Source organism: Corticium candelabrum, chromosome 1, assembly GCF_963422355.1.
Source record: "Corticium candelabrum chromosome 1, ooCorCand1.1, whole genome shotgun sequence".
Classification (NCBI taxonomy): Eukaryota; Metazoa; Porifera; class Homoscleromorpha; order Homosclerophorida; family Plakinidae; genus Corticium; species Corticium candelabrum.
The window spans coordinates 1361296-1383795 of NC_085085.1; the positions used below are offsets into that span (position 1 = coordinate 1361296).

The 22500-nt window shown below is 40.2% G+C and overlaps 3 protein-coding genes and 1 long non-coding RNA gene across 5 annotated transcripts in view; 2 read left to right on the top strand and 2 right to left on the bottom strand.

Moving 5' to 3' along the window:
* LOC134197637 (glycerol-3-phosphate acyltransferase 1, mitochondrial-like) overlaps positions 1–12643 on the bottom strand; it is a 13972-nt gene extending 1329 nt beyond the window's left edge. The window contains exons 1-24 of the mRNA XM_062666986.1: positions 12449–12643; positions 10661–10786; positions 9729–9799; positions 9438–9542; positions 9194–9340; positions 9001–9097; positions 7476–7565; positions 6126–6147; positions 6032–6056; positions 4827–4923; positions 4705–4753; positions 4554–4634; positions 3994–4043; positions 3899–3928; positions 3720–3833; positions 2850–2937; positions 2726–2796; positions 2404–2471; positions 2057–2222; positions 1959–1992; positions 1610–1698; positions 1489–1548; positions 561–644; positions 411–485 (exon numbers count right to left, since the gene is read on the bottom strand). Coding sequence (XP_062522970.1) covers positions 411–485; positions 561–644; positions 1489–1548; positions 1610–1698; positions 1959–1992; positions 2057–2222; positions 2404–2471; positions 2726–2796; positions 2850–2937; positions 3720–3833; positions 3899–3928; positions 3994–4043; positions 4554–4634; positions 4705–4753; positions 4827–4923; positions 6032–6056; positions 6126–6147; positions 7476–7565; positions 9001–9097; positions 9194–9340; positions 9438–9542; positions 9729–9799; positions 10661–10786; positions 12449–12643 — 2034 coding nt within the window. The remainder of the gene's footprint in view (positions 1–410; positions 486–560; positions 645–1488; positions 1549–1609; positions 1699–1958; positions 1993–2056; positions 2223–2403; positions 2472–2725; positions 2797–2849; positions 2938–3719; positions 3834–3898; positions 3929–3993; positions 4044–4553; positions 4635–4704; positions 4754–4826; positions 4924–6031; positions 6057–6125; positions 6148–7475; positions 7566–9000; positions 9098–9193; positions 9341–9437; positions 9543–9728; positions 9800–10660; positions 10787–12448) is intronic.
* Positions 12644–12860: 217 nt separating this feature from the next.
* Positions 12861–14120, top strand: LOC134187894 (uncharacterized). The gene is made up of 5 exons (XR_009971191.1): positions 12861–12957; positions 13137–13252; positions 13323–13378; positions 13559–13787; positions 13978–14120. It is a non-coding gene; the product is annotated as an uncharacterized LOC134187894 (long non-coding RNA).
* A 171-nt stretch (positions 14121–14291) lies between these two features.
* LOC134187880 (uncharacterized) lies at positions 14292–21866 on the bottom strand. 2 transcript variants are annotated; one of them, XM_062656050.1, is made up of 17 exons: positions 21792–21866; positions 18280–18341; positions 18014–18089; positions 17899–17954; positions 17706–17836; positions 17597–17644; positions 17449–17539; positions 17312–17377; positions 17043–17087; positions 16924–16988; positions 16792–16861; positions 15500–15567; positions 15242–15430; positions 15134–15170; positions 14753–14808; positions 14503–14552; positions 14292–14428 (listed from the first exon to the last, which is right to left on the bottom strand). In XM_062656050.1, exons 7-16 carry the CDS (start codon positions 17464–17466, stop codon positions 14540–14542), a joined length of 627 nt encoding a protein of 208 aa, XP_062512034.1. In that variant the 5' UTR covers positions 17467–17539; positions 17597–17644; positions 17706–17836; positions 17899–17954; positions 18014–18089; positions 18280–18341; positions 21792–21866; the 3' UTR covers positions 14292–14428; positions 14503–14539. The 2 variants fall into 2 exon arrangements, with proteins under 2 accessions (XP_062512034.1, XP_062512043.1); XM_062656059.1 differs by having other exon boundaries at positions 17043–17256.
* Positions 21867–21910: 44 nt separating this feature from the next.
* Positions 21911–22500, top strand: part of LOC134196019 (2-5A-dependent ribonuclease-like) — a 7540-nt gene continuing 6950 nt past the window's right edge. Inside the window, exon 1 of the mRNA XM_062665104.1 lies at positions 21911–21962. The gene's annotated coding sequence lies outside the window, so the exon portion shown is untranslated. The remainder of the gene's footprint in view (positions 21963–22500) is intronic.

Below are 22500 nucleotides of genomic sequence, written 5' to 3' on the forward strand. Positions count from 1 at the left end.
ATGTTGTAAACAGAAGTAGGTCAGTAATGAGAAAATGAGACAAACATACATACATACAGACAGATGGACAGACATAAGACAAACAAACATAAGACAGGCAGACAGACAGACAGACAGACAGATGGACAGACAGACATATGGACAGACAGACATATGGACAGACAAATGGACAGACAGACACACAGATGGACAGACATAAGACAGACAGACAAACAAATAGACAGACATAAGCCAGACAGACAGATAGACATAAGCTAGACAGATGGACAGACACAATACACACACCACACACACACACACACACACACACACACACACACACACACACACACACACACACACAAACAAACAAACAACAAACCAAGCGTACAAACAGAAATCACACACATAAACGTCGTATTCAACTCAACCTTCAATGTTCTGTCTGTTGTACGTGTATATTCCCCTTCTTCATCGTCATCCCAATATGCAACTTGCCTTGTATCCTACAATGTACGACATTAATTAATCGTATGATACAGACTGTTTACTCTTTCAAGATGTGGTTCTGTTTGTATTACCTGAGTTGTCGTGTAGGTCATCATGCCACCGCCAATGAGAGCTTCTAAGCCTTCGTACAGAGTTGAACGAATGGTGACGCAGGGCTGTAACAGGGAAGTATTGTAGTTGTATAAAGTGTAATTGTTGTTTGTCTGTTTGTCTGACTGTCTGTCTGTCTGTCTGTCTACCTGTTTGTCTGTCTGTCTGCCTGTCCGTCCATCTACCTGTCTGTTTGTCTGTCTGTCTGTCAGTCCATCTCACCATCTGTTTGTCTATCTGTCTGTCTGTCTGTCTGTCTGTCAATACATATATTTCCAAGCTTTGAACTATTATACATCATCTAAGTAAAGCAACTAAATACTACCCAAGCCAATAAGGCTTGTCTGTCTGTCTGTCCATCTGTCTGTTTGTCCATCTGCCTGCCTGCCTGTCCATCTGTCTGTTTGTCTGTCTGTCTGTCCATCCGCCTGTGTGTCTGTCCATCTGTCTGCCTATCTGTCCATCTGTCTGTCCATCTCTCTGCCTATCTGTCTGTCCATCTGTCTGTCTGTCTGTCCGTCCATCTGTCTGTTTGTTTGTCCATCTGCCTGTCTGTCTGTCTATCTCTCTGCCTATCTGTCTGTCTGTCCATCTGTCTGTCCGTCTGTCTGTCCAGCTGTCCATCTGTCTGTCTGTCCATCTCTCTTGTCTGCCTGTCCATCTGTCTGTCTGTCTGTCCATCTGTCTGTCTGTCTGTCTGTCCATCTGTCTGTCTGTCTGTCTGTCCATCTGTCTGTCTGTCTGTCTGTCTGTCCATCTCTCTTTGTCTGCCTGTCCATCTGTCTGTCTGCCTGCCTGTCTGTCTGTCCATCTGTCTGTTTGTTTGCTCATCTGTCTGTCTGTCTGTCCATCTGTCCTATAATACAACCAAACACTAAAACACATCGTTGAACAACCACACTTCCATACCGGAGCAAATATAAATTCACAATCAAATAAACAGCAAATCTCTTCACTTCTTGCCAACATCTAAACAAACTCTATCAGATGATGCCACACAAGCACAATCATTACACACACAATCTCTCACCTCATCCTGTGACAGAGTTGTGCTCTCGCTTATTCCACATGATGCTTCTGTTGTCAGCCATGCCCCACACAAACCACAGATTGCAGTCGCTACAACAACAATACAGAGATGTGTAACACACTGATAGCAATTGAAGCCTATCAAAATGATTTACGTCAGTTTTCGTTCAGTTTGTATGTCTGTCTGTATGTCTGTCAGTGTGTCTGTCAGTATGTCTGTCAGTGTGTCTGTCAGTGTGTCTGTCTGTCTACTGTGTGTGTGTGTGTGTGTGTGTGTGTGTGTGTGTGTGTGTGTGTGTGTGTGTGTGTGTGTGTGTGTGTGTGTGTGTGAGTCTGTCTGACGTGCTTACCAACAACAGCTTCGGTCAAAAAGACAGACAAAACCTGCAAGAAGAAACGCAAGTTAAACTTGCAAGTGACCTGACTGTCAACAGACTGACTGTCCGACCTGATTGCTGTAAAATGCCAACTCGAACACACCAGGAAGTGTCGTGTCTGGTTTGACTATCGTCTCGTTTTTGTCATCAGATGATGTCTCTTCTATGAGGTATGGTTTGAGGAGGTGATGTGCCTTGTTCATGGCAATGAAAGCGCTCACGCCAAAACCGACGTCTCTGTTGAAAGCATTCAAGTGACACACATACACATGCACACGCACACACACACACACACACACACACACACACACACACACACACACACACACACACACACACACACACACACACACACACTGCTTGTCTTGTTATGTACTGTCTGTCTGTTCATGCTTCAATACTATTCGGTATATGGTACCTTTGTCGTGACGTTATCTCCTGTTGCAGTCGGCTGAATCCGTTAACTAGTTTACCATAACTTACACCCTACATGCATTGACTCTGATTAATTCACAGGATGTCAACTCACAGACAAGACAAACAGACAAACAAAACACAGACAAACAGGAAACCAATGGACAGACAGACAGACAGACAGACGGACAGGCACACAGACAAAGAGACAGACAGACAGAGAGACAGACAGACAGACAGACAGACAAACGCACAAACAAACAGGCAGACAGACAGACAGACAGACACATAGGCAAACATACAATCACACACTCAAACAAACTTACATCTCTGTACTTGTTGAGCATCAGGAAAGCAAGCATGGCAGTAGACATCACACACGACGACCGATCCGCAGCTAAAGCACTCAATCATGAGCGATGACTTACACAACAATAAACCGATTCTCACCATAGAGCACATGCCTGCCGAGCTTACTGACCACCTCTCTCCTCACCGACTTGTCAGACTCGAAGCCGGGATGAGTTTCGAGAAATTCCTGTTGAGAGAAAGAAGTTGAGAAACACAAATGCTAAGGGTGTGTTTATTGGCTGTGTGTGTGTGTGTGTGTGTGTGTGTGTGTGTGTGTGTGTGTGTGTGTGTGTGTGTGTGTGTGTGTGTGTGTGTGTGTGTGTGTGTGTGTGTGTGTGTTTGCTTATCAGTCCAACTGTGTGCCTGTCTGTTTGTCTATTTACCTGCCTGTCCTTCTGTCCGTCCATCTGTCTAATAACCACAAATATTTTTCAAATGCCAATTACAATACAACAGCACACATTGCCTTTTCAAGTTTGAATAACAACAAAACCTTAACATCCATCATCGCTCTGTCTGTCTGTCTGTCTTATTTCACTATTGAACACAAAAAGCAAAATTGTACAAGAACACTATAGGTAAAACTGCTAAGCTAAATGTCTGTCTGTCTGTCTGTCTGTCTGTCTCTGTCTGTCTATCTGTCTGTGTGTCTGTCTGTCTGTCTATCTGTGTATCTGTCTGTCTGTCTGTCTGTCTATCTGTCTGTCTGTCAGTCAGTGTGTCTGTCTGCCTGTCTGTCTGTCTACATGTCTGTCTGTCTATCTGTGTGTCTGTCTGTCTGCCCGTCTATCTGTGTGTCTGTCTATCTGTCTATCCGTGTGTTTGTCTGTCTGTCTATCTGTCAGCCAGTCAGTCAGTGTGTCTGTCTGTCTGTCTGTCTGTCTGTCTGTATGCCTGTCTGTCTGTCTGTCTGTCTGTCTATTCGTCTTACCATAATTTCATTCCACAGCAGCACACAATTTTCCAAACCTGCAGTGAGAACGGCTGTGCCATGTTCACTTGTATTGTACCGTAGTCACCCGTCACGAGCCTCCACACAGAACGTACACCGCCAATCAGCGACTCTTGCTTCTTCCCACGCCCCTGCCAACAGAACAAACACTCCAAACTCACTCCAACCATCTCACCCACGTCATAAGCCAACTGACCAATAGTTCGTCTCCGTAACACTCCGCAATCTTATCACATAAACACGATTTTGTGACACTAAGATAAGCAGCAAACGATTGACGTTTGCACTGACCTTGTCGTAGCCGCAACTCACTGGAACAATAAAGACATCCGGAATGATATCTACACAAAAACAGTACAAATATATAAAACATAAAAATTATAATAATAAGGGTAAAATTAAAAAACTAAAAAATTTAAAATACAAAAATTTAAAAAAGAAAAAATTGAAATAATAACAACCAAAAATAAAATAAAATAAAAAATAAAAATAAATAAATAAATAAATAAATTGAAAAAGAAAAAGAAAACAAATAAAAGTAAAAAATTAAAAGATACAATCTGCAGCTAAAGCACTCAACCACAAGCAACACCTTAATTAAAAAATTAAAAATTAAAAAAATAATTTAAAAATCAAAAATTAAAAATAACAATACAAAATAAAATAATAAAAATTAAACTTAAATACAAAAAATATAAAAAATAAACAAATAAAAAATAAAGACAAAAGAATTAAATTTTTAAATTTTTACTGTTTATTTTTTTCAATTTTTCTTTATTTGAACAAAATACTAAGAAAAGACAAACACACAAGATACAAAAAGTTGCACATTCATCATCGTGCCAACTCACCGTCGGCGACAGCATCGACAACCATTGATAACAACCCGCATTTCGGTCTTAGGACTTTACCCGAACGTGACCTGCAACCCTCTACATACAACACAGTGTATACAATAAGACAAATGACACGCAAGTTTGATGGTAAAATCTGGAAAAATACCGAGAAAAAATTCAATGTGTTCGCCTTGCTTGAGAAGGCACTGGATGTACTAGAGAATGTTGGAGTCAATGACAAATGTGGATTGGTTTTTTGTGTTGGTTGGAATGGTGTGCGTGGTGTACCTCTTGTAGGATGGTGTTGTATATTGGGTCTCTGTGTCCGTTGGCATCTTCTAGTTTTCGTCTGATAAAGAAGCCTCCGAGACATCGCAGTAGCAAACTGTGAGAGATAGGAGAGTGTGAGAAGTTAGGAAAATATTGAATTCAGACAGATGGATAAACTGGCAAATTTGACAGACAGAAGGACAGACAGACAGACAAACAATAAAAGACAGACAAACGACAGACAGACAGACAGACAGATTGGTCGACCCAATCTTCCAGAATTCTTAGATTTTTGGAGGAAAAGATTTGCAATCCAACTGCAAAGATGTAATGCCAGCGTCATAAGAAGAAAAGCGTCGGCACTCTGTGCAACCGAAGAATTTAACAGACAGACACACAGACTAACACAATAAAAGACAGATGAATGACAAACAGACAGACAGACAAAAAGAAGAGAAGAGGAAGAAAGCATGCAAAATAAAATCTACCAAGTGGATCAACAGTCAGTTTTATTCCCTTTAGTCACAGAACATTTTAGGCGATGGGGTGAGATGGGAAAAACTTTCTGGAAAGGCTAGCCAAGAAGTCACGTGATGAACTTGGTCGACCTAAGGCTGTTGAGTTTCTAGACATCTGGAGAAAGAGATTCTCAACTCAACATCAAAAGTGCAACGTTCAGGTCATAATGAGAAACTCTCAGCTCTCACCGATGACATTGACTGTACTGTAGATTGCTCTACCCAGTTAGTTTTTCAGCCACTAAGTTGGCTCCAAGTAGTTTGCATTGTTCTCTTTTAAGTGTTACATGTTTGTTATTAAAACATAGTTCTAGTGAACTCTCGTAGTTGCAAAACTTTACATAGTTACCTTGCTAGCATTGTATTATAGATGTTTGAAATAAATGTTATTTGACAGACAGACAGACAGACAGACAGATAAACAGAGAGACAGACAAACAGGCAGACAGACAGACAGACAGACAGACAGACAGACAGACAGACAGACAGGCAGGCAGGCAGGCAGGCAAGCAGGCAGGCAGACAGACAGACAGACCAAACAGACAAGACGTACAGACACCCAACACGTATACACTCTGGCAAACACAGATAAACAAACAAACAAATAGAACAGACATACAAACACACAAACACAAATAAACAAACAAGACACACGAGTAACCAGACCCCAACCACTACAGTTCAACTTCCTTAGTATGCAAGTACCTCAATCCCCACGTATTCAGATTATCTACAACACAAACAGAAAACAATGACCATCACTTTGTACAGTACGGACAACAACCGAAACAGTACGTACCTCCTGCAGCAACATGAGGTGTCTACAAAAAAATAATATTATTATCAACAAATAATGAGTAGTTAATATTAAAATGTTATAGTAGATTGTCTAATTGTTGGTACAACAAAAAATACATTATTATTATGTGTCGTTATGCCCTCCATGATGGGCAAGTGGGGTCTTTACCCCCATCTGGGTGCCCACCAACCCGGCAGGTGAGCCCAGCAGGGTACATGTTTCTGTGTAGTCCACACGGCGATCAATGACTAGCCAATTCGATATAGATTGCAGGCATTACGGTGACCGCAAACTCTTGAACAGCACACCTAGTGGATATCAATGACCACCAGGAAAGCGCTGGACGTCATCGTCAACGGACCGTTCGCCAGATTACAGAAACCCCCCCCCCAACGACTGAAACGAGCCATAGTCTCATGGACAAAGCTAGAGAAGCATGAGAAAGAAAGACAGACAAGTTTCATAATTACTGTTGTCACTAGGGTTTGAACCCCAAACTATGGAGTGGTAGCCGTTGTCGCTAACCACTAAGCCACAATGGCTAAATATTAATATTAATAATTAATTAAATAACACTCTGTACTAATCCCTAAATAATAAATTAATTAAATTAATTATTAATATTAATATTTAGCCGTCGTGGCTTAGTGGTTAGCGACAATGGCTACCACCTCATGGTTGGGAGGGCTCAAACCCCAGTGACAACAGTAAATTATGCAACTTGTCTGTCTTTCTTTCTCATGTTTCTCTAGCTTTGTCCATGAGACTATGACGTTCAGAGCTTTCCTGGTGGTCATTGATATCCACTAGGCGTGCTGTTCACAAGTTCACAGTCACCGTAATGCCTGCAATCTATATCAAATTGGCTAGTCATTGATCGCCATGTGGACTACACAGAAACTGCTGGGCTCACCTGACGGGTTGGTGGGCACCCAGATGGGGTAAAGACCCCACTTGCCCATCATGGAAGGGCATGTGACACATAATAATTAATATTTTTCTTAAGGTTTAACCAACAATTAAGCAATTTACTATAATTTTTATTAATTAATTAATTCAAAATAATTAGTAATAAATGTATATATTAAATTTAACATAATTAAGATTTTATGTATTTTAAATTAATATTTAATTATTAAATTAGTGACTGAATTTTGTTTATTATTAATTACAACTAATTAATATTTATTGCATTAATATTTATTTATTTAATTTTCTTAATAAAAATATATTTAATTTTATTTATTTAATTAATATTTATTTAATTAATATTTATTTAATTAATATTTATTCATTTAATTTCACTAACATTACATACATCATTTAAATTCTAATCAAGTCAGTTGATACCTTGAGGTTGTGACAGAATGCAGTGAACGTCAGCATGTGGTAGTCGAGGTGACTCTTGTGCATGGGAAGATAAATGATAGGCACACCTTGCTGATAGAGAATCAACATTAAAGCATATGACACACTGTTGAGACATTAAATTTTGTCTATCTGTCTGTCTGGCTGTTGTCTGTCTGTCTGCCTGTCAGTCTGTCTGTTTGTCTGTCTGTCTGCCTGCCTGTCAGTCAGTGAGTCTGTCTATCAGTCTGTCTGTTTGCCTGCCTGTCTGTCAGTCAGTCAGTCAGTCAGTCAGATTTCAGTAGCGACTATTATGTTTCGACTTCCTATGATGTACGTAGTGCCTTGTATGTTCAATAAATGATCTTTGTCAGTCAGTCAGTCAGTCAGTCAGTCAGTCTCTTTGTCTGTCTGTCTGTCTGTCTGTCTGTCTGTCTGTCTATGGTGATTTAGATTTATTTGATTTTGACATTCAAAGTCAAGTCCATTAGTTAATGACTTCATTGTTTGCAAGGACTGATTCGTATTTACAAAATCCTAGCATATGTACAAGTAGAATCTGTATGAGAATAAATTATCTATCTATCCGTCTGTCTGTCTGTCTGTCCGTCTGTCTGTTATTGTTATGCATACGTAAAGTTAGCGATTGTTACTGGTAGAGTAAGAGTTCAAATATAACAATCTGTCTGTTTGTCTGACTGTCAGTCTGTCTGTTTGTCTGTCATTACATATATTTCAAACATCAAACTATAATACATATCGGCCTGTCTGTCTGTCGATTTCATTTATTGAAACACAAACTCTACGTTACATTTCTAACACTAAATGCAAACAAGCTACTGAGCTCAGCTTTAGTTTAATGCACGCTACTTTAATAGTGTACCGTATATGTTCTCATCTACTTCTCCAAAAGACACGTGTCAGCTTGTGGAGAATAAATTTAGCATTACATCGTTGTAAGATTATTGAGAATTTTCCTCCAAAAACCTCTACTAAATTCAGCTTCATTTGTATAGCCTTTCAATGTCTCTTGATCTTCTGGCTAGTTTGTTTAAATAGTTGGTAGCTTCTGATCCCTGAGTTCCAAATGTTCAAATACCAGAGGAGTGAAATTGAGGCTTGATGTATTGTCGGCAAGTTGTTGTTTTTCGTATTTAATCATCTTCCGTTCCTCCCTTCGTGCTACAGCGAAACCTTCCTCTAAAGCTGCCTGCTTTAAAGTGTCTTGGCTGAAAGGATGAGCCATGGCTACATCAAAGTCATAGCTACACCAAGAGTCGTACACAACTATGTCTGGTCTATTCTCATTTCCAGAGTAACGATATCAAGGTTCTTTCTCGTGATGAGTCTATGATTCATGTAGACAAGTGCTCCATGCATTTACTATTTCATCATGCCGCCACACAGGCCCACCTCCATGTTTGCATTTAAGAAGATGGCTGGCTGTCTGTCTGTCTGTCTCTGTCTGTCTGTCTGTCTGTCTGTCTGTCAGTCCAATCATCTGCCCATCTAACCATCTCACTCATACTTTAGCTGCGCGCTCCACCATTTCCATTTGTCCCTGATGAACACGTATGCCATCCGTCGCCGATCCAAACAGTTTAAACAACACGATGCCCGTCAGCCTACAACAAGCACCAACACCAACAACACAGTCACACAACACCACTAAAAACTGAAAACATGGACAAACACAAAGACAGACATCACATTTTGTCTACCTTACGACGAATCCAGATATTGAACTTGCCATCGTTGCTAGCAATTCCATGGCTTTCTGTTGCTGAAGCTGAAGCTTGTTCTTCATCTCGATCTCACTCGATGCCTTGCCTTCCGAGTCAACCGCCTGTCGTATAACATGACCAATCCTAACACAAAAGCAAGCACATAAAGTGATTGACCGCACGCGTGCACACACACACACACACACACACACACACACACACACACACACACACACACTACCTGTCTGACTTCAATACTTCTTGTTCAACCAAATTATGTGTCCATGGCACATCTCTCGAGAGACAAAATGTTAAGTGAGGAAACAACCTTCTCCACACATTCGGCCTAAAACGATCAAATTTCTTTCCAAGTAATTTCATTTCAAATTTGTCTGTCTGTCTGTCCATCTGCTTGTCCATCGTGTCAGTTGGTCATCTGTCTATTTGCCTTCCTGCCTATCAGTATGAGTCTGTCCATTCCCTAGTCTGCTTGTCTGTCTGTCTGGCGGTAACAATCGTGTGAATTCACTACCTCATCACATTGGGAAGCTGCAACACATCGCGAACCGGAGCAGCCTGAATGTGACTGTCAAACAACTGATTCTAGATCATAAAAGCAAATTTAGGAAAGAAACATATGCTGGTATTAGAGGGATGCATCTCTCAATATATTAGACTATTATATCATAAAGATGCATCTCACAATATTAGACTATTGTATTGGAGGGATGCATCTCACACTACGCTAAACTATTGTATTACAGGGATGCATTTCACAATACACTAGACTATTGTAGTGCAGGAATGCATCTCACAATACACTAGACTATTGTATTAAAGGGATGCATCTCACAATACACTAAACCATTGTATTAGAGAGATGCATCTCACAATACACGAGACTACTGTATTGCAAAGATGCATCTCACAATACACTAGACTATTATATTAGAAGGATGCATCTCTCAATACACTAGACTATTGCAGACCTCTCAACTCTCACAATTTGTGCCCAATAGTCACGATTGCCAGTCCTTTCTCACAACAAGCATACCGTGAGACACTCTTACAGTTGCTTTGTGTAGCGCCATCTTTCCGGACATAGCAGATTCTTTGAACTAGACTCTCCTAAACGGCTCTGCTTGCTTGTATCTGGGGTATCCAAACAGGGTAGCTAACTGCAGTAAAAATAACGTTTGGGAGTTCGAGACGAAGCCTTGGTGTGTGCACAAAAACCTAAAGCAAGGTCAACACGTAGGCTGTTAACCACACCTACTTTAGACACGTTTAATGAGCATGGTCATCTCCAAAAACAGTGTCATGATTTGGTGTGATAAAAAGTTGAGAGGTCTGCTATGGTATTGGAAGGATGCATCTCACAATACACTAAATGATTGCATTGGAGGGATGCATCTCACAATACACTAGATTTAGTATAGTTAACTGACATGTTGATAAACTTACTCGACTGAAAGGTGTGCATGCCTCACAGCAACGACCAGAGAAAGGCTTTTGGACTGTTGAATGTGTTGTTACTAGTGGCAGCTTGATGGTGAATGTAACAGGAAGAACTTGAGCAACATTCGTCTTCTAAATCAGAAATACATTAGTGACTATAGAATAGCATTATTGTTGACAATATACAGGCAACAGACAAACAAACCGACAGACAGGAAAACAGACAAACCAAACAAAAAAGCAAAACAGATGGACAAATAGACACAAACACAAATACACAAAAATATAAGAAACAAACAGACAACAACACAAAGTTGACAAACACAAACAATCAAACTAACCAACAAACAGGCACACGGATAAATGACTAATGATTAGACAAGCATCAACAAACCACAAACAGACGACCAAGCCGACAAAAGATAAACAGACAAACATAGATAATTAAAAGTGCACAAACAAATATGCAATCAAACAGACAGACACAATTACAAAACAGACATACAAAACAAAACAGACTGACTGACTGACAGACAAACAAACAGATAGACAGACAGACAGACAGACAGATGGACACACAAACAGATAGACAGAAAGACAGATGGACAGGCAAACAGACAGACTATAGACAGACAGACTACAGACAAACAGACAGACAGACTACAGACAAACAGACAGACAGACAGATACACAGACAAACAAACTTGAAAGAGACAGACAGACAGATAGACAGACAGATAGACAGACAGATAGATAGACAGACAGATAGATAGACAGACAGATAGACAGACAGATAGACAGACAGATAGACAGACAGATAGACAGACAGGTAGACAGACAGAAAGACAGACAGACAGATAGACAAAGACAAACAGACAGACAGATAAACAAACTGACAGACAGACAAACAGACAAACAAAGAGACGGATGGACAGACAGACAGACACATGGACAGACAAACAGACAGACAGACCAGACAGAGACAGATAGACAGACAGACAGACAGACAAACAAAGAGATGGACAGACAGATGGACAGACAGACAAACAGATGGACAGACAGACAGACAGACAGACAGACAGACAGATAGACAAAGACAAACAGACAGACAGATAAACAAACTGACAGACAGACAGACAGACAGACAGACAAAGAGACGGATGGACAGACAGACAGACACATGGACAGACAAACAGACAGACAGACAGATAGACAGACAGATAGACAGACAGACAGACAGACAAACAAAGAGACACACAGACAGATGGACAGACAGACAGACAGATGGACAGACAGACAGACAGACAGACAGATAGACAAAGACAAACAGACAGACAGATAAACAAACTGACAGACAGACAGACAGATAAACAAAGAGACGGATGGACAGACAGACAGACACATGGACAGACAGACAGGCAGACAGACAGATAGACAGACAGACAAACAAAAAGACAGACAGACGGATGGACAGACAGACAGACAAACAAAGAGACAGACAGACAAATGGACAGACAGACAGACAGATGGACAGACAGACAGATAGACAGAGACAAACAGATAGACAAACTGACAGACAGACAACTAATCAATGCAAACATTGTTATTTTCTAATCAAGGCAGGCATGACAAAAACCTGAATTTCTCATTCACAACAACCGGGACTTTACTGCAATAGTCACGTGTACAGACTACCCACCAACTACGCGCATACGAAAGTCGGTATTCCAAAGCATTTTCCAAAAAAGACTAACACGCAACAACAGCAACTTTACTGTCGAATGAGCTGATTACTTTCGTTTTTGTTCGTCTTCTGGCGCGTGTTTGAGGTCGATGTAATCGTTTTGTCTCATCAAAACGTTTCTGCCAAGCAGTTCGACTCGATGAATCATTTGATGACTTCAATTCATCTCTTAGCAGTGTATTTGGTGTACGAGTATTCCAACGAGAGTAGACAGCATTCAGACGGCTCAACTGTGTTTCATCCATAAAATATGATATCCGGGATAGTGCAATGGTCACGTGATAACTTTGGCGCTTTCTAACTCAATCATCAGATGTTCAACATCTATTTATTGTTCTCATTTGTTCTCATAGTGGTGTTTGCTATACTCTATACAATTTCAAAAAGGTCAGGATGCGCTAGCGACACTGTAAAAGCGTTCATGCAACGTTTTGCGCATGCGTTTTGCTTTGTACGTGTTTCAGGAAAGCGGAATTGGACAAGCACAAAGATCACTTGAAGTTTGATGAAGAGAGAAAGCAAGTTCGCTTCCGACAGCAACTGGAACTCTTTTTCTACAGTCAGTGTCACGTGTTGTAAGCCTTGGAGTTCCAGACCACCGTACGCGTGCTAGACAGACAGGCTCTGTACATACATGTGCTGTCTGTCCCTGCTGGGACTTCAAGACTACATATTGTCAATACCATTTAAAGTGATAATTAAAGTTATAATAGATTTATGACATGATTATCTGTTTAGGTCGCAAATGGCGACAGAAACAAGCAAAACGAGATTTGCCTGTGTGACATATCTAGAGCGGCTTCAGATTGTTTTACACCCATAGTCATGTCTTTAATTAAGAAACTCGATTAACGGTAGGAGACTGCACTGATCAACGTGTTTTGCATGGCTGTTGGTGTTTATGCTGCAATCGTATTTCTTTAGTCATTCGACTCGTTTATTGCCTTTTGGAAATTGGCTGTTAGAAAGTGGACGCAGAAGTGAGTAAAAGTGGCACGTCATACATTTCATGCGTCTGTGATGCTACTAAACGCATGTATTATCCGACAACAGTCCGTCAGACTGGCTGACGATTTTATATTATCTGAGACACATGACATTGTTTGTTGGGATTAAATTTCTGTTTTTTGAAAAGTGGTGACTGCTCTGTATCTGTGAAGGAGGATGTAATGCCAGTTGGTTGTTTGTCCACAGCATCAGTAATGGAAGACGAAGCAACCAGACGTTCTTGCTGTCTGTGAAAGAGGGACGTGTGTTTGTTCAATTGCGTGGTACTTTGGATGATTTGGAGACGAAGTTGCAGTGCAATGTACAGTCGTCGTACATGGTGTGATTAGCTAGATGTCACTGGATGAGCTCATTGATATCACACGAATGATCATGGCAAGAGTAAGAACACGAATGTTTGTTGTCATTCGTATAAGTCTGTGATGTAATACATAAATCGCATGTATTACCTTCCGACGGTCTGTCAGACTGGTTGATGATATTTCGATGTACTGAGACTTCATTAGACGTTTGTCTGGTCGAGTAAGCTCCACGCACTTCAAGCTACTAAACATGATTCCATTTTTTATAGAAAATGTTGGAAACGGTTACAGTGGACGGATCAATCCGAGTCGCAGAGTCACTCAGTAGCTGAAATAGTGATGAATTGCGTGCAAGAAATTTTTGAATTTGTGATTGGCTCATTGTACTGCACTGTGGTGCAAGGCATTTGAGGCTACACGTTGTGTATTACAACATCATATCAAGAACTTTACGCTTTTGTTGTTTTTTAAAATTTATATAATAATAAGTAGTGAAATACTTTTCAAGCTTAGCTGCTACAATACTCTAGCAAGGCTGCTACATTGCAAACTCATTACATTGTGTGAGTATGGTTTTCGTGTGGTTTGGGGGTGTAGTTATGTAGTAAAGTTGCCTGTTTTACATGTTTCCTTGCATGTTATTATTCTATGATGACTGAGCTTACTAAATTAGCTACTAACATTTGTGATAACCACCGAGGTGTGGTTAATGACATTTTCCTACAATGCAAATGACAGTATAAAGTTACGAGCTATCAGTTTACTTTTCACTAGAACAGTTTTGAATTACTGACCTTGTGGTTGTTCGTTTGTCATTATCGTCACTGATTTCTATAGTTTCTGGCTAAAACAAAATAATTTGACAAATTTCCAACAAACATACCTATATATTTGTCGTTTAGTTTTAATTGGTATTATATGTTTTTGTTTTGTCTGGTATATTCAAAATTTCTTATAAGGAATCATACATTTATCTATGATTACTCGATGATAGACACAGGTAAGTATTTGTTTTCATATTTGAAGCTGAAGGCAATGCAATACCTCAATTCTTCTTTTTTAGCCCCTGTTGCGTTTGAAAACTTGACTCGTTTTCTTTTCTAAAAAAACCAAATCGATTCATATTGTACTAAACTAACACGGTAATAGACTCGTGTACATTTATTATACATTTCATTATTTATATATTTATTATTATAATATTTGATTTATATAATTTAATTATCTATTATTATTTGTTGTGCTCAACCAGATCGGTCTAGTTTTAAGAAACACTGTGTTTTATAATAATAATAATTATTGTTGTTATTATTATTGCTATCATTGTGCACATAAATTTGAAACTGCTTAATAAATTTACTTGTCAATTTATCTTTCTAAGACGTTATTACAAGCTATTCATATACCTTACAGAACCTTACGCACCTCTCTTTTTGGACTCTCGTCTACAGTCTGACTAGTCCTGTAACGAAGAGGTAACAACAAAATTAGAAATACCAGCCATGCCGAAATGGATGTCAAATTATTTCGAACAATGTCTCCAATCCATTGTCATTGTTTAGATCTTTTTCAAATTCTGCCATAGAGCTTGTCCCTTGCATAGTTAGAGCTATTTCATTGTCTTCGGCGTCGAAGTCGATATATTTTGGTGTCTTCTTTCTAGGCCGCAAATCGCTTTTCTCGAAATTAGGAGAACCGCTGATGGCGGTGACACTCTGAATTCTACATCAGAGATACAAAACAGTGTAGAGCATAAAGCAATTGAGTTATCCAGTGGTATATAGCGACTACTGAGATTGAACTCCTGTATGATCGTCGGTCATCATGGTGTTCGACGGTTTATGAGGCTCTTGTCTAAGCTAAAGAGTACAATAATTTTTGTGCCCTGCAATGCTATATAGTAATACGATTGTGTCATTGCATAGTGTAACAGTAAATAGTCTGTGCAGTATGACGGTAGCTATATTATATTGTTAGATGTACTTTGTATATATATATATATATATATATATATATATATATATATATATATATATATATATTTCATAATTGAATAAAGATATAGTCCCACCACCTAAAGGTGAGCGCAAAATACAACTCTAAACATACATGTATGAGTCCCATTTATCAGAAACAGAGCTAACAGCTAATAACGCTAAAATCATTTTTGAATTATATTTCCACAAACAGACAGATAAACGTTCATGTAAGTAGGTTGAAACCTTGCTAATAGTAAGTCCACTGGTGATGGTAGTCTTCCTAGCGATGTCTTTGAGTACTTCAAGGCTGGATGAAGACCATAGACCAAACGTTTCTACCACTAGAGGATAGAAGAGAGAACCAGTACACTCAACGTTCAAAAGATGGCGATGATCTTTTTCCATCTCCTCTGCTGCTGCAGCAGTACCAGCTGTGTTGGCGGAAAAGATAATATAAGATGGTTGAAGAGAATTTCTGACAGAGAGATCAAAATATGCGGGACGACCTTGCAAAAAATCAGGGTGAAAGACGTCTCCTGGTCTTGATTGATTCTCACTAGTACAGCGTTGTTCACGTCGAGTTCCTGAGTTGTTCGTCCAGAGACAATGAAATATAATGTCACACAAAGCATTGTGACGTTTGTTTCTCAGGGAGCCACTGTGGCAGCCTAGAACATGATCTCCGTGACTGTCCAAAATGGAACCGCAGTAGCACCTGCTGGAAGAAGGTGGAAGAGGAAATAAGCAAATGCCCAGCCAAAGATGCAGACAAACAATATACTCCTGTGCAGACATGGTAAGGCCGAAGACAGGGTTGGGTATTGCCCTAATCCATGAACCTTCGAAAGGAGCTGAAATTGTATTTAGCCGTGCTTTGTCTCGAAGACTGGCAGAAGCCTTGATTTGTGATTATATATATACACACACACGAATTACACGTATACTTATATAGTGCAATTTCCTCAAAACGCAATCCGTGCATAATCAAAATTTATATTAATATGAATATATATATATATATATATATATATATATATATATATATATATATATATATATATATACACACACACAGGTATATAATATAAATTACTTTATAAATACCTGTTGCAAAGTCGCAGATGGTGCCAATACATTTGCAGATTTTTCTAAACGAATTTCTTTGTTGCCTTTTCTGCAACAAAAAATACTCTTGTATGGCTTCATTTAGTATGATTTAATTAGTTAAGTCCTTACCTCGTTCTTTCATCACCTATTAAAATGCAAAAGGCAAGCCATTTGCAAGACTGACTAGGTTCAACCTTAACAGCATTTAATCAACTAATGTCAGTTAAAAAATTGACAATTATTTATACTATGATTGACAAGAAAGGATTTCCTACAGCCGCCGCCATCATGTTCTAAGGAGTAAAGATATGCAGTCAATTGATATGCAAACATCACATGTAATAGCGAAAACATATAAATGCTCATATCTGAACATTCTTGCCTCAACTTATTTGCAATATCATGGCAAAATTTTCCAAGCAAATCATACACACGAATACATTTTTCGCCAACGTCAAGTACCTTAGGTGCACACTATACAATAACATAAAACGATATAAGCTACTGTTATACTTACCACTTCAATCCAATGGTTTCTAAGATGAACTGGAACTGCAATAATTTCAAACTGAAACACATCTTCCTAGATGACACATGAAAAACATTAACTATACTTGTTACCAAAAGATGTTGCCATCTTTTCCTTGCTTATACCTTTGCAGTCCACTTCATTACCTCATGGCAACCTTTTCGAGAGTATTGTTCAAAAAAAGAAAGTCGATAAACAAAGCAATCGTCTTGGTCTCTAAATAAGCGATGTCACTAGTATCAAAATGAAATGAGATGCAGACTAGATGTGTACCGCGCTATTCACATCGGTTTGAAACAGCTGCTGAAACGAATTGATCAGCTAACATAAAACGTATCAAAAAGTTTCTAGAAATTTCTAGAAATCTAGTGTATACACTTACTACGTCATTGAACCACATTCTTTCATTTAGTTTCCAAATTCGCAATTTCGTATAACATTTTGTCCAATGATAGCCACAGTTTGTCGTGATTGCTCTTTCGACTTTGGTTCTTTGATCAAAACTTTATGAACCTTGATCACAAAGAATCATAAAAGCAATATTCAACCATTGAGCATGACCACAATTAATTTACCACTTTTTCAGCTGGAATAGGTAAGCTGAAGAGATGTTTGTCCTTGCTAAACAGAGCTGATAGAGTGTTGAATTGATTAGGCAGACATCCACAAAATTATAGAGGCAATGCAAACTTTTTTGTAAGCTATGTTTGCGTCAAAATTCCTTCCACAATTGAGCCTGTGGACCCTCGCTCAACGCATTCTTTATCTGCAAAAGCATGTCCAACTGTTGTATGCTTAAGTTACCGAACCCCAAGCAAGACAGGTAGGGTAGGCCACATACAGCAAACAAGACCGTATTCTGTACATGTGTAAAAGTACGCATGCATGCATTAGACAGGAGTTATTGTAATAAACAGATAAATAAATAAAAATCAAACACACAACTTATTACCAACCGTTCCGAGTGCTTTGTTTCGCTCCAGTCGTCTGTGCAAACATACCAAGTCGCAAACATCGTCTGCACACATTATACATACAATTACATGTAGATAAATGCATATATACCTATACAAACACACACACACACACACACACACACACACACACACACACACACACACACACACACACACACATGTACCTACCACTGTGAGTGTACACTAAAACTAAAACTAAATACCAAAAAGTACATGGTCATTACTGACAGTCTGTCTATAATTTACACACACACACACACACACACACACACACACACACACACACACACACACACACACACACACACACACACACACACACACACACACACACACACACACACACACACACACACACACACACACACACACACACACACACACACACACACACACACACACACACACACACACACACACACACACACACACACACACACACACACACACACACACACACACACACACACACACACACACACACACACACACACACACACACACACACACACACACACACACACACACACACACACACACACACACACACACACACACACACACACACACACACACACACACACACACACACACACACACACACACACACACACACACACACACACACACACACACACACACACACACACACACACACACACACACACACACACACACACACACACACACACACACACACACACACACACACACACACACACACACACACACACACACACACACACACACACACACACACACACACACACACACACACACACACACACACACACACACACACACACACACACACACACACACACACACACACACACACACACACACACACACACACACACACACACACACACACACACACACACACACACACACACACACACACACACACACACACACACACACACACACACACACACACACACACACACACACACACACACACACACACACACACACACACACACACACACACACACACACACACACACACACACACACACACACACACACACACACACACACACACACACACACACACACACACACACACACACACACACACACACACACACACACACACACACACACACACACACACACACACACACACACACACACACACACACACACACACACACACACACACACACACACACACACACACACACACACACACACACACACACACACACACACACACACACACACACACACACACACACACACACACACACACACACACACACACACACACACACACACACACACACACACACACACACACACACACACACACACACACACACACACACACACACACACACACACACACACACACACACACACACACACACACACACACACACACACACACACACACACACACACACACACACACACACACACACACACACACACACACACACACACACACACACACACACACACACACACACACACACACACACACACACACACACACACACACACACACACACACACACACACACACACACACACACACACACACACACACACACACACACACACACACACACACACACACACACACACACACACACACACACACACACACACACACACACACACACACACACACACACACACACACACACACACACACACACACACACACACACACACACACACACACACACACACACACACACACACACACACACACACACACACACACACACACACACACACACACACACACACACACACACACACACACACACACACACACACACACACACACAATAATTTGGTCAAATTTTGAAATTCTAAGAAAATGACGTCACATTAATCAGAAACTTTGTGATATGATTGTATGCACTGTGAAAAGCATTTGATGTAAATTTTGATTTGTCGAATTTTATCAGCAGAAGTGACTGCATGTAATCGAAACCTCAGAAATCAATCGTTTGGTCGAATTTTGAAATTTGCAGAAAATGATGTCAGAATAATCAGAAACTTTGTGATATGATTCTATGTATTGTGGAAAGCATTCCATGTAAATTTTATTTTGTCAAGTTGAATTGTAGCGATATGGCGAAACATTACTAGTATGCAGAAAATGCCGTCTGTTGTGCTTGACCACATGTACTTTGCGCTGCTGATTCTCGTCAACGGTAGCCTGGACAAACATTGAATGAGTGCAGAAATGTTTGACTTATTGTGTATGCAGAAAGCTAGTGTCACGTGGTCACGTGCAGTAACTGTGTTGGGATTGCTGGACTGGTGGAAGCAACTTCGTGTTCCTTCATAGGTAGAATAGAGCTGCTTTTAGCACAGTCTGACCGGATTTAGCACATATTCCTAGTTACCAGAAAGATTCCTGTTTTGCAGAAATTACCAGAAAAAAGATGAACACCGCCTGTGATATCGAGAGTTTCGATGGGTCGGCGCTCTGAGTCCTTGTTCGTAGCCATACTTCGCCTTGTCGCCAATGTTTTAGATGTAGCTTTGATATCGATACACACTTGCACGCAAGCACAGTCAGTATTGAGAGGCTGAACTGTATTACCACTAAACAGAACTGAACAGAACTACTGTCTGTTCCCCATAAGTGCAAACTTTGAAAATCATCAATGACAATATCTCTGCTGTTTTTTGGACTTTCGCGATGATCTTGGTATCCTTAGAAACCGCTAGGTCTGGCATTTCTGTTTATCAAATTATCCAAACCCTTCCTACAAACACAAAGACGAACTGGTGGAGCAATAGTTATTATCCAATTATTTTGTAAGACCAACGGATCAGCAACTGGAACCATTTAATTAAGATAATTGGTATAACATTGTCCAACTGGAGCAGCTCTTAGTGCTCTAATGAGCACACCTGGTGTGACCTCTACTTCATTACACTCACTTCCGAGTTCACTTAGGGGGAATGGACAGTAGAGACAACGCAGATATGGTCTAACCATAAAGATATGCTACAATTAACATTGTGCCTAGACTCTCCAACAACCTCACAAAACCCACGTGGTGATTAGAAATACGAACAAATTATAGTCACAATGTAGACTTGTACCCAGTCTTCCTCCTCGCGCGCGCTCCACATGTTTTGGCACGTGCTTTTTGTTCCACTTGCCAGGAACAAAACACTTCTCCTGGCAAGTGGAACAAAAAGCACGTGCCAAAACACGTGGAGCGCGCGCGAGGAGGAGGACTGGGTACAGTCTACATTGTGACTATAATTTGTTCATGTATCTATATGACCACGTGGGTTTTGTGAGGTTGTTGGAGAGTCAAAGGAATTGTGAACATACTCATGCGCTTTCACACAACTGCATGTTTCCTGCTATTATTTTTCTACATGCAGAGACAGCAGAGATGAAAGGTGTGAAACACATAGCTATGCTGCTGCTGCAGACAAATCGAGGCTTAGACAAACAAATAAAATCAATACTAGCTACAGACCAACAAACACAACAAACGCACCTCTTTCAACTGCCTGCTCATGCTTCAAACCATCCATTTCTCTCTGTAGTAATTCTTCTTAATCATTTCTCCAAATGCCTTGACACGTGTCTAATTGTAAACCTGATACGGGACATTTCGGAAGTCAGCGTCGTGGTCAGTTCCGTCTTCTCGTTTTCTGCAGTCTGAGAGGTGAGTGAGACTCGCAACGTTTCTTTCTGCCAACTCGTCGATGTATTCCAGCAGAATAGCTCGTTGAATTTCTCGTTTGTGCGAAAGAGCTTTGCCCCCCGCGCACAAGCACACAAGAAATTACTAAGACTGACAGTTTGATCTTGTATGAGAAGGTTAGGGAAAAGAGATGAGCGCGACACACAATCACGGTTTCTCTTATTTGCTTGTAAACCCGGTTGTTGCTTGGGTGAAGGTGCATGGTCATGATGGTGAGTCCATCATGGAGGAGAGACGTACCGGATGTGCTTGTGGTCCCTTGTCCTAATCTGGGACTGCAATCCACAACCTGCTAAAGGCGGAGCCTCTGGTTTCTTAGTTCCTTTTCTAGACCTGACTACTGTATCGTTTATTCAGTTTATGATGTTATGGTGCAGTTGCAATATATTTCGGTTGTAGGGATTTGTAATAGACAGTAGACGACGGGTATGGGGTGTCCTGTGAGGTGATATTAGAGCAAATAGATATACAATGGTCACGTGACATGCGACCAGTCATG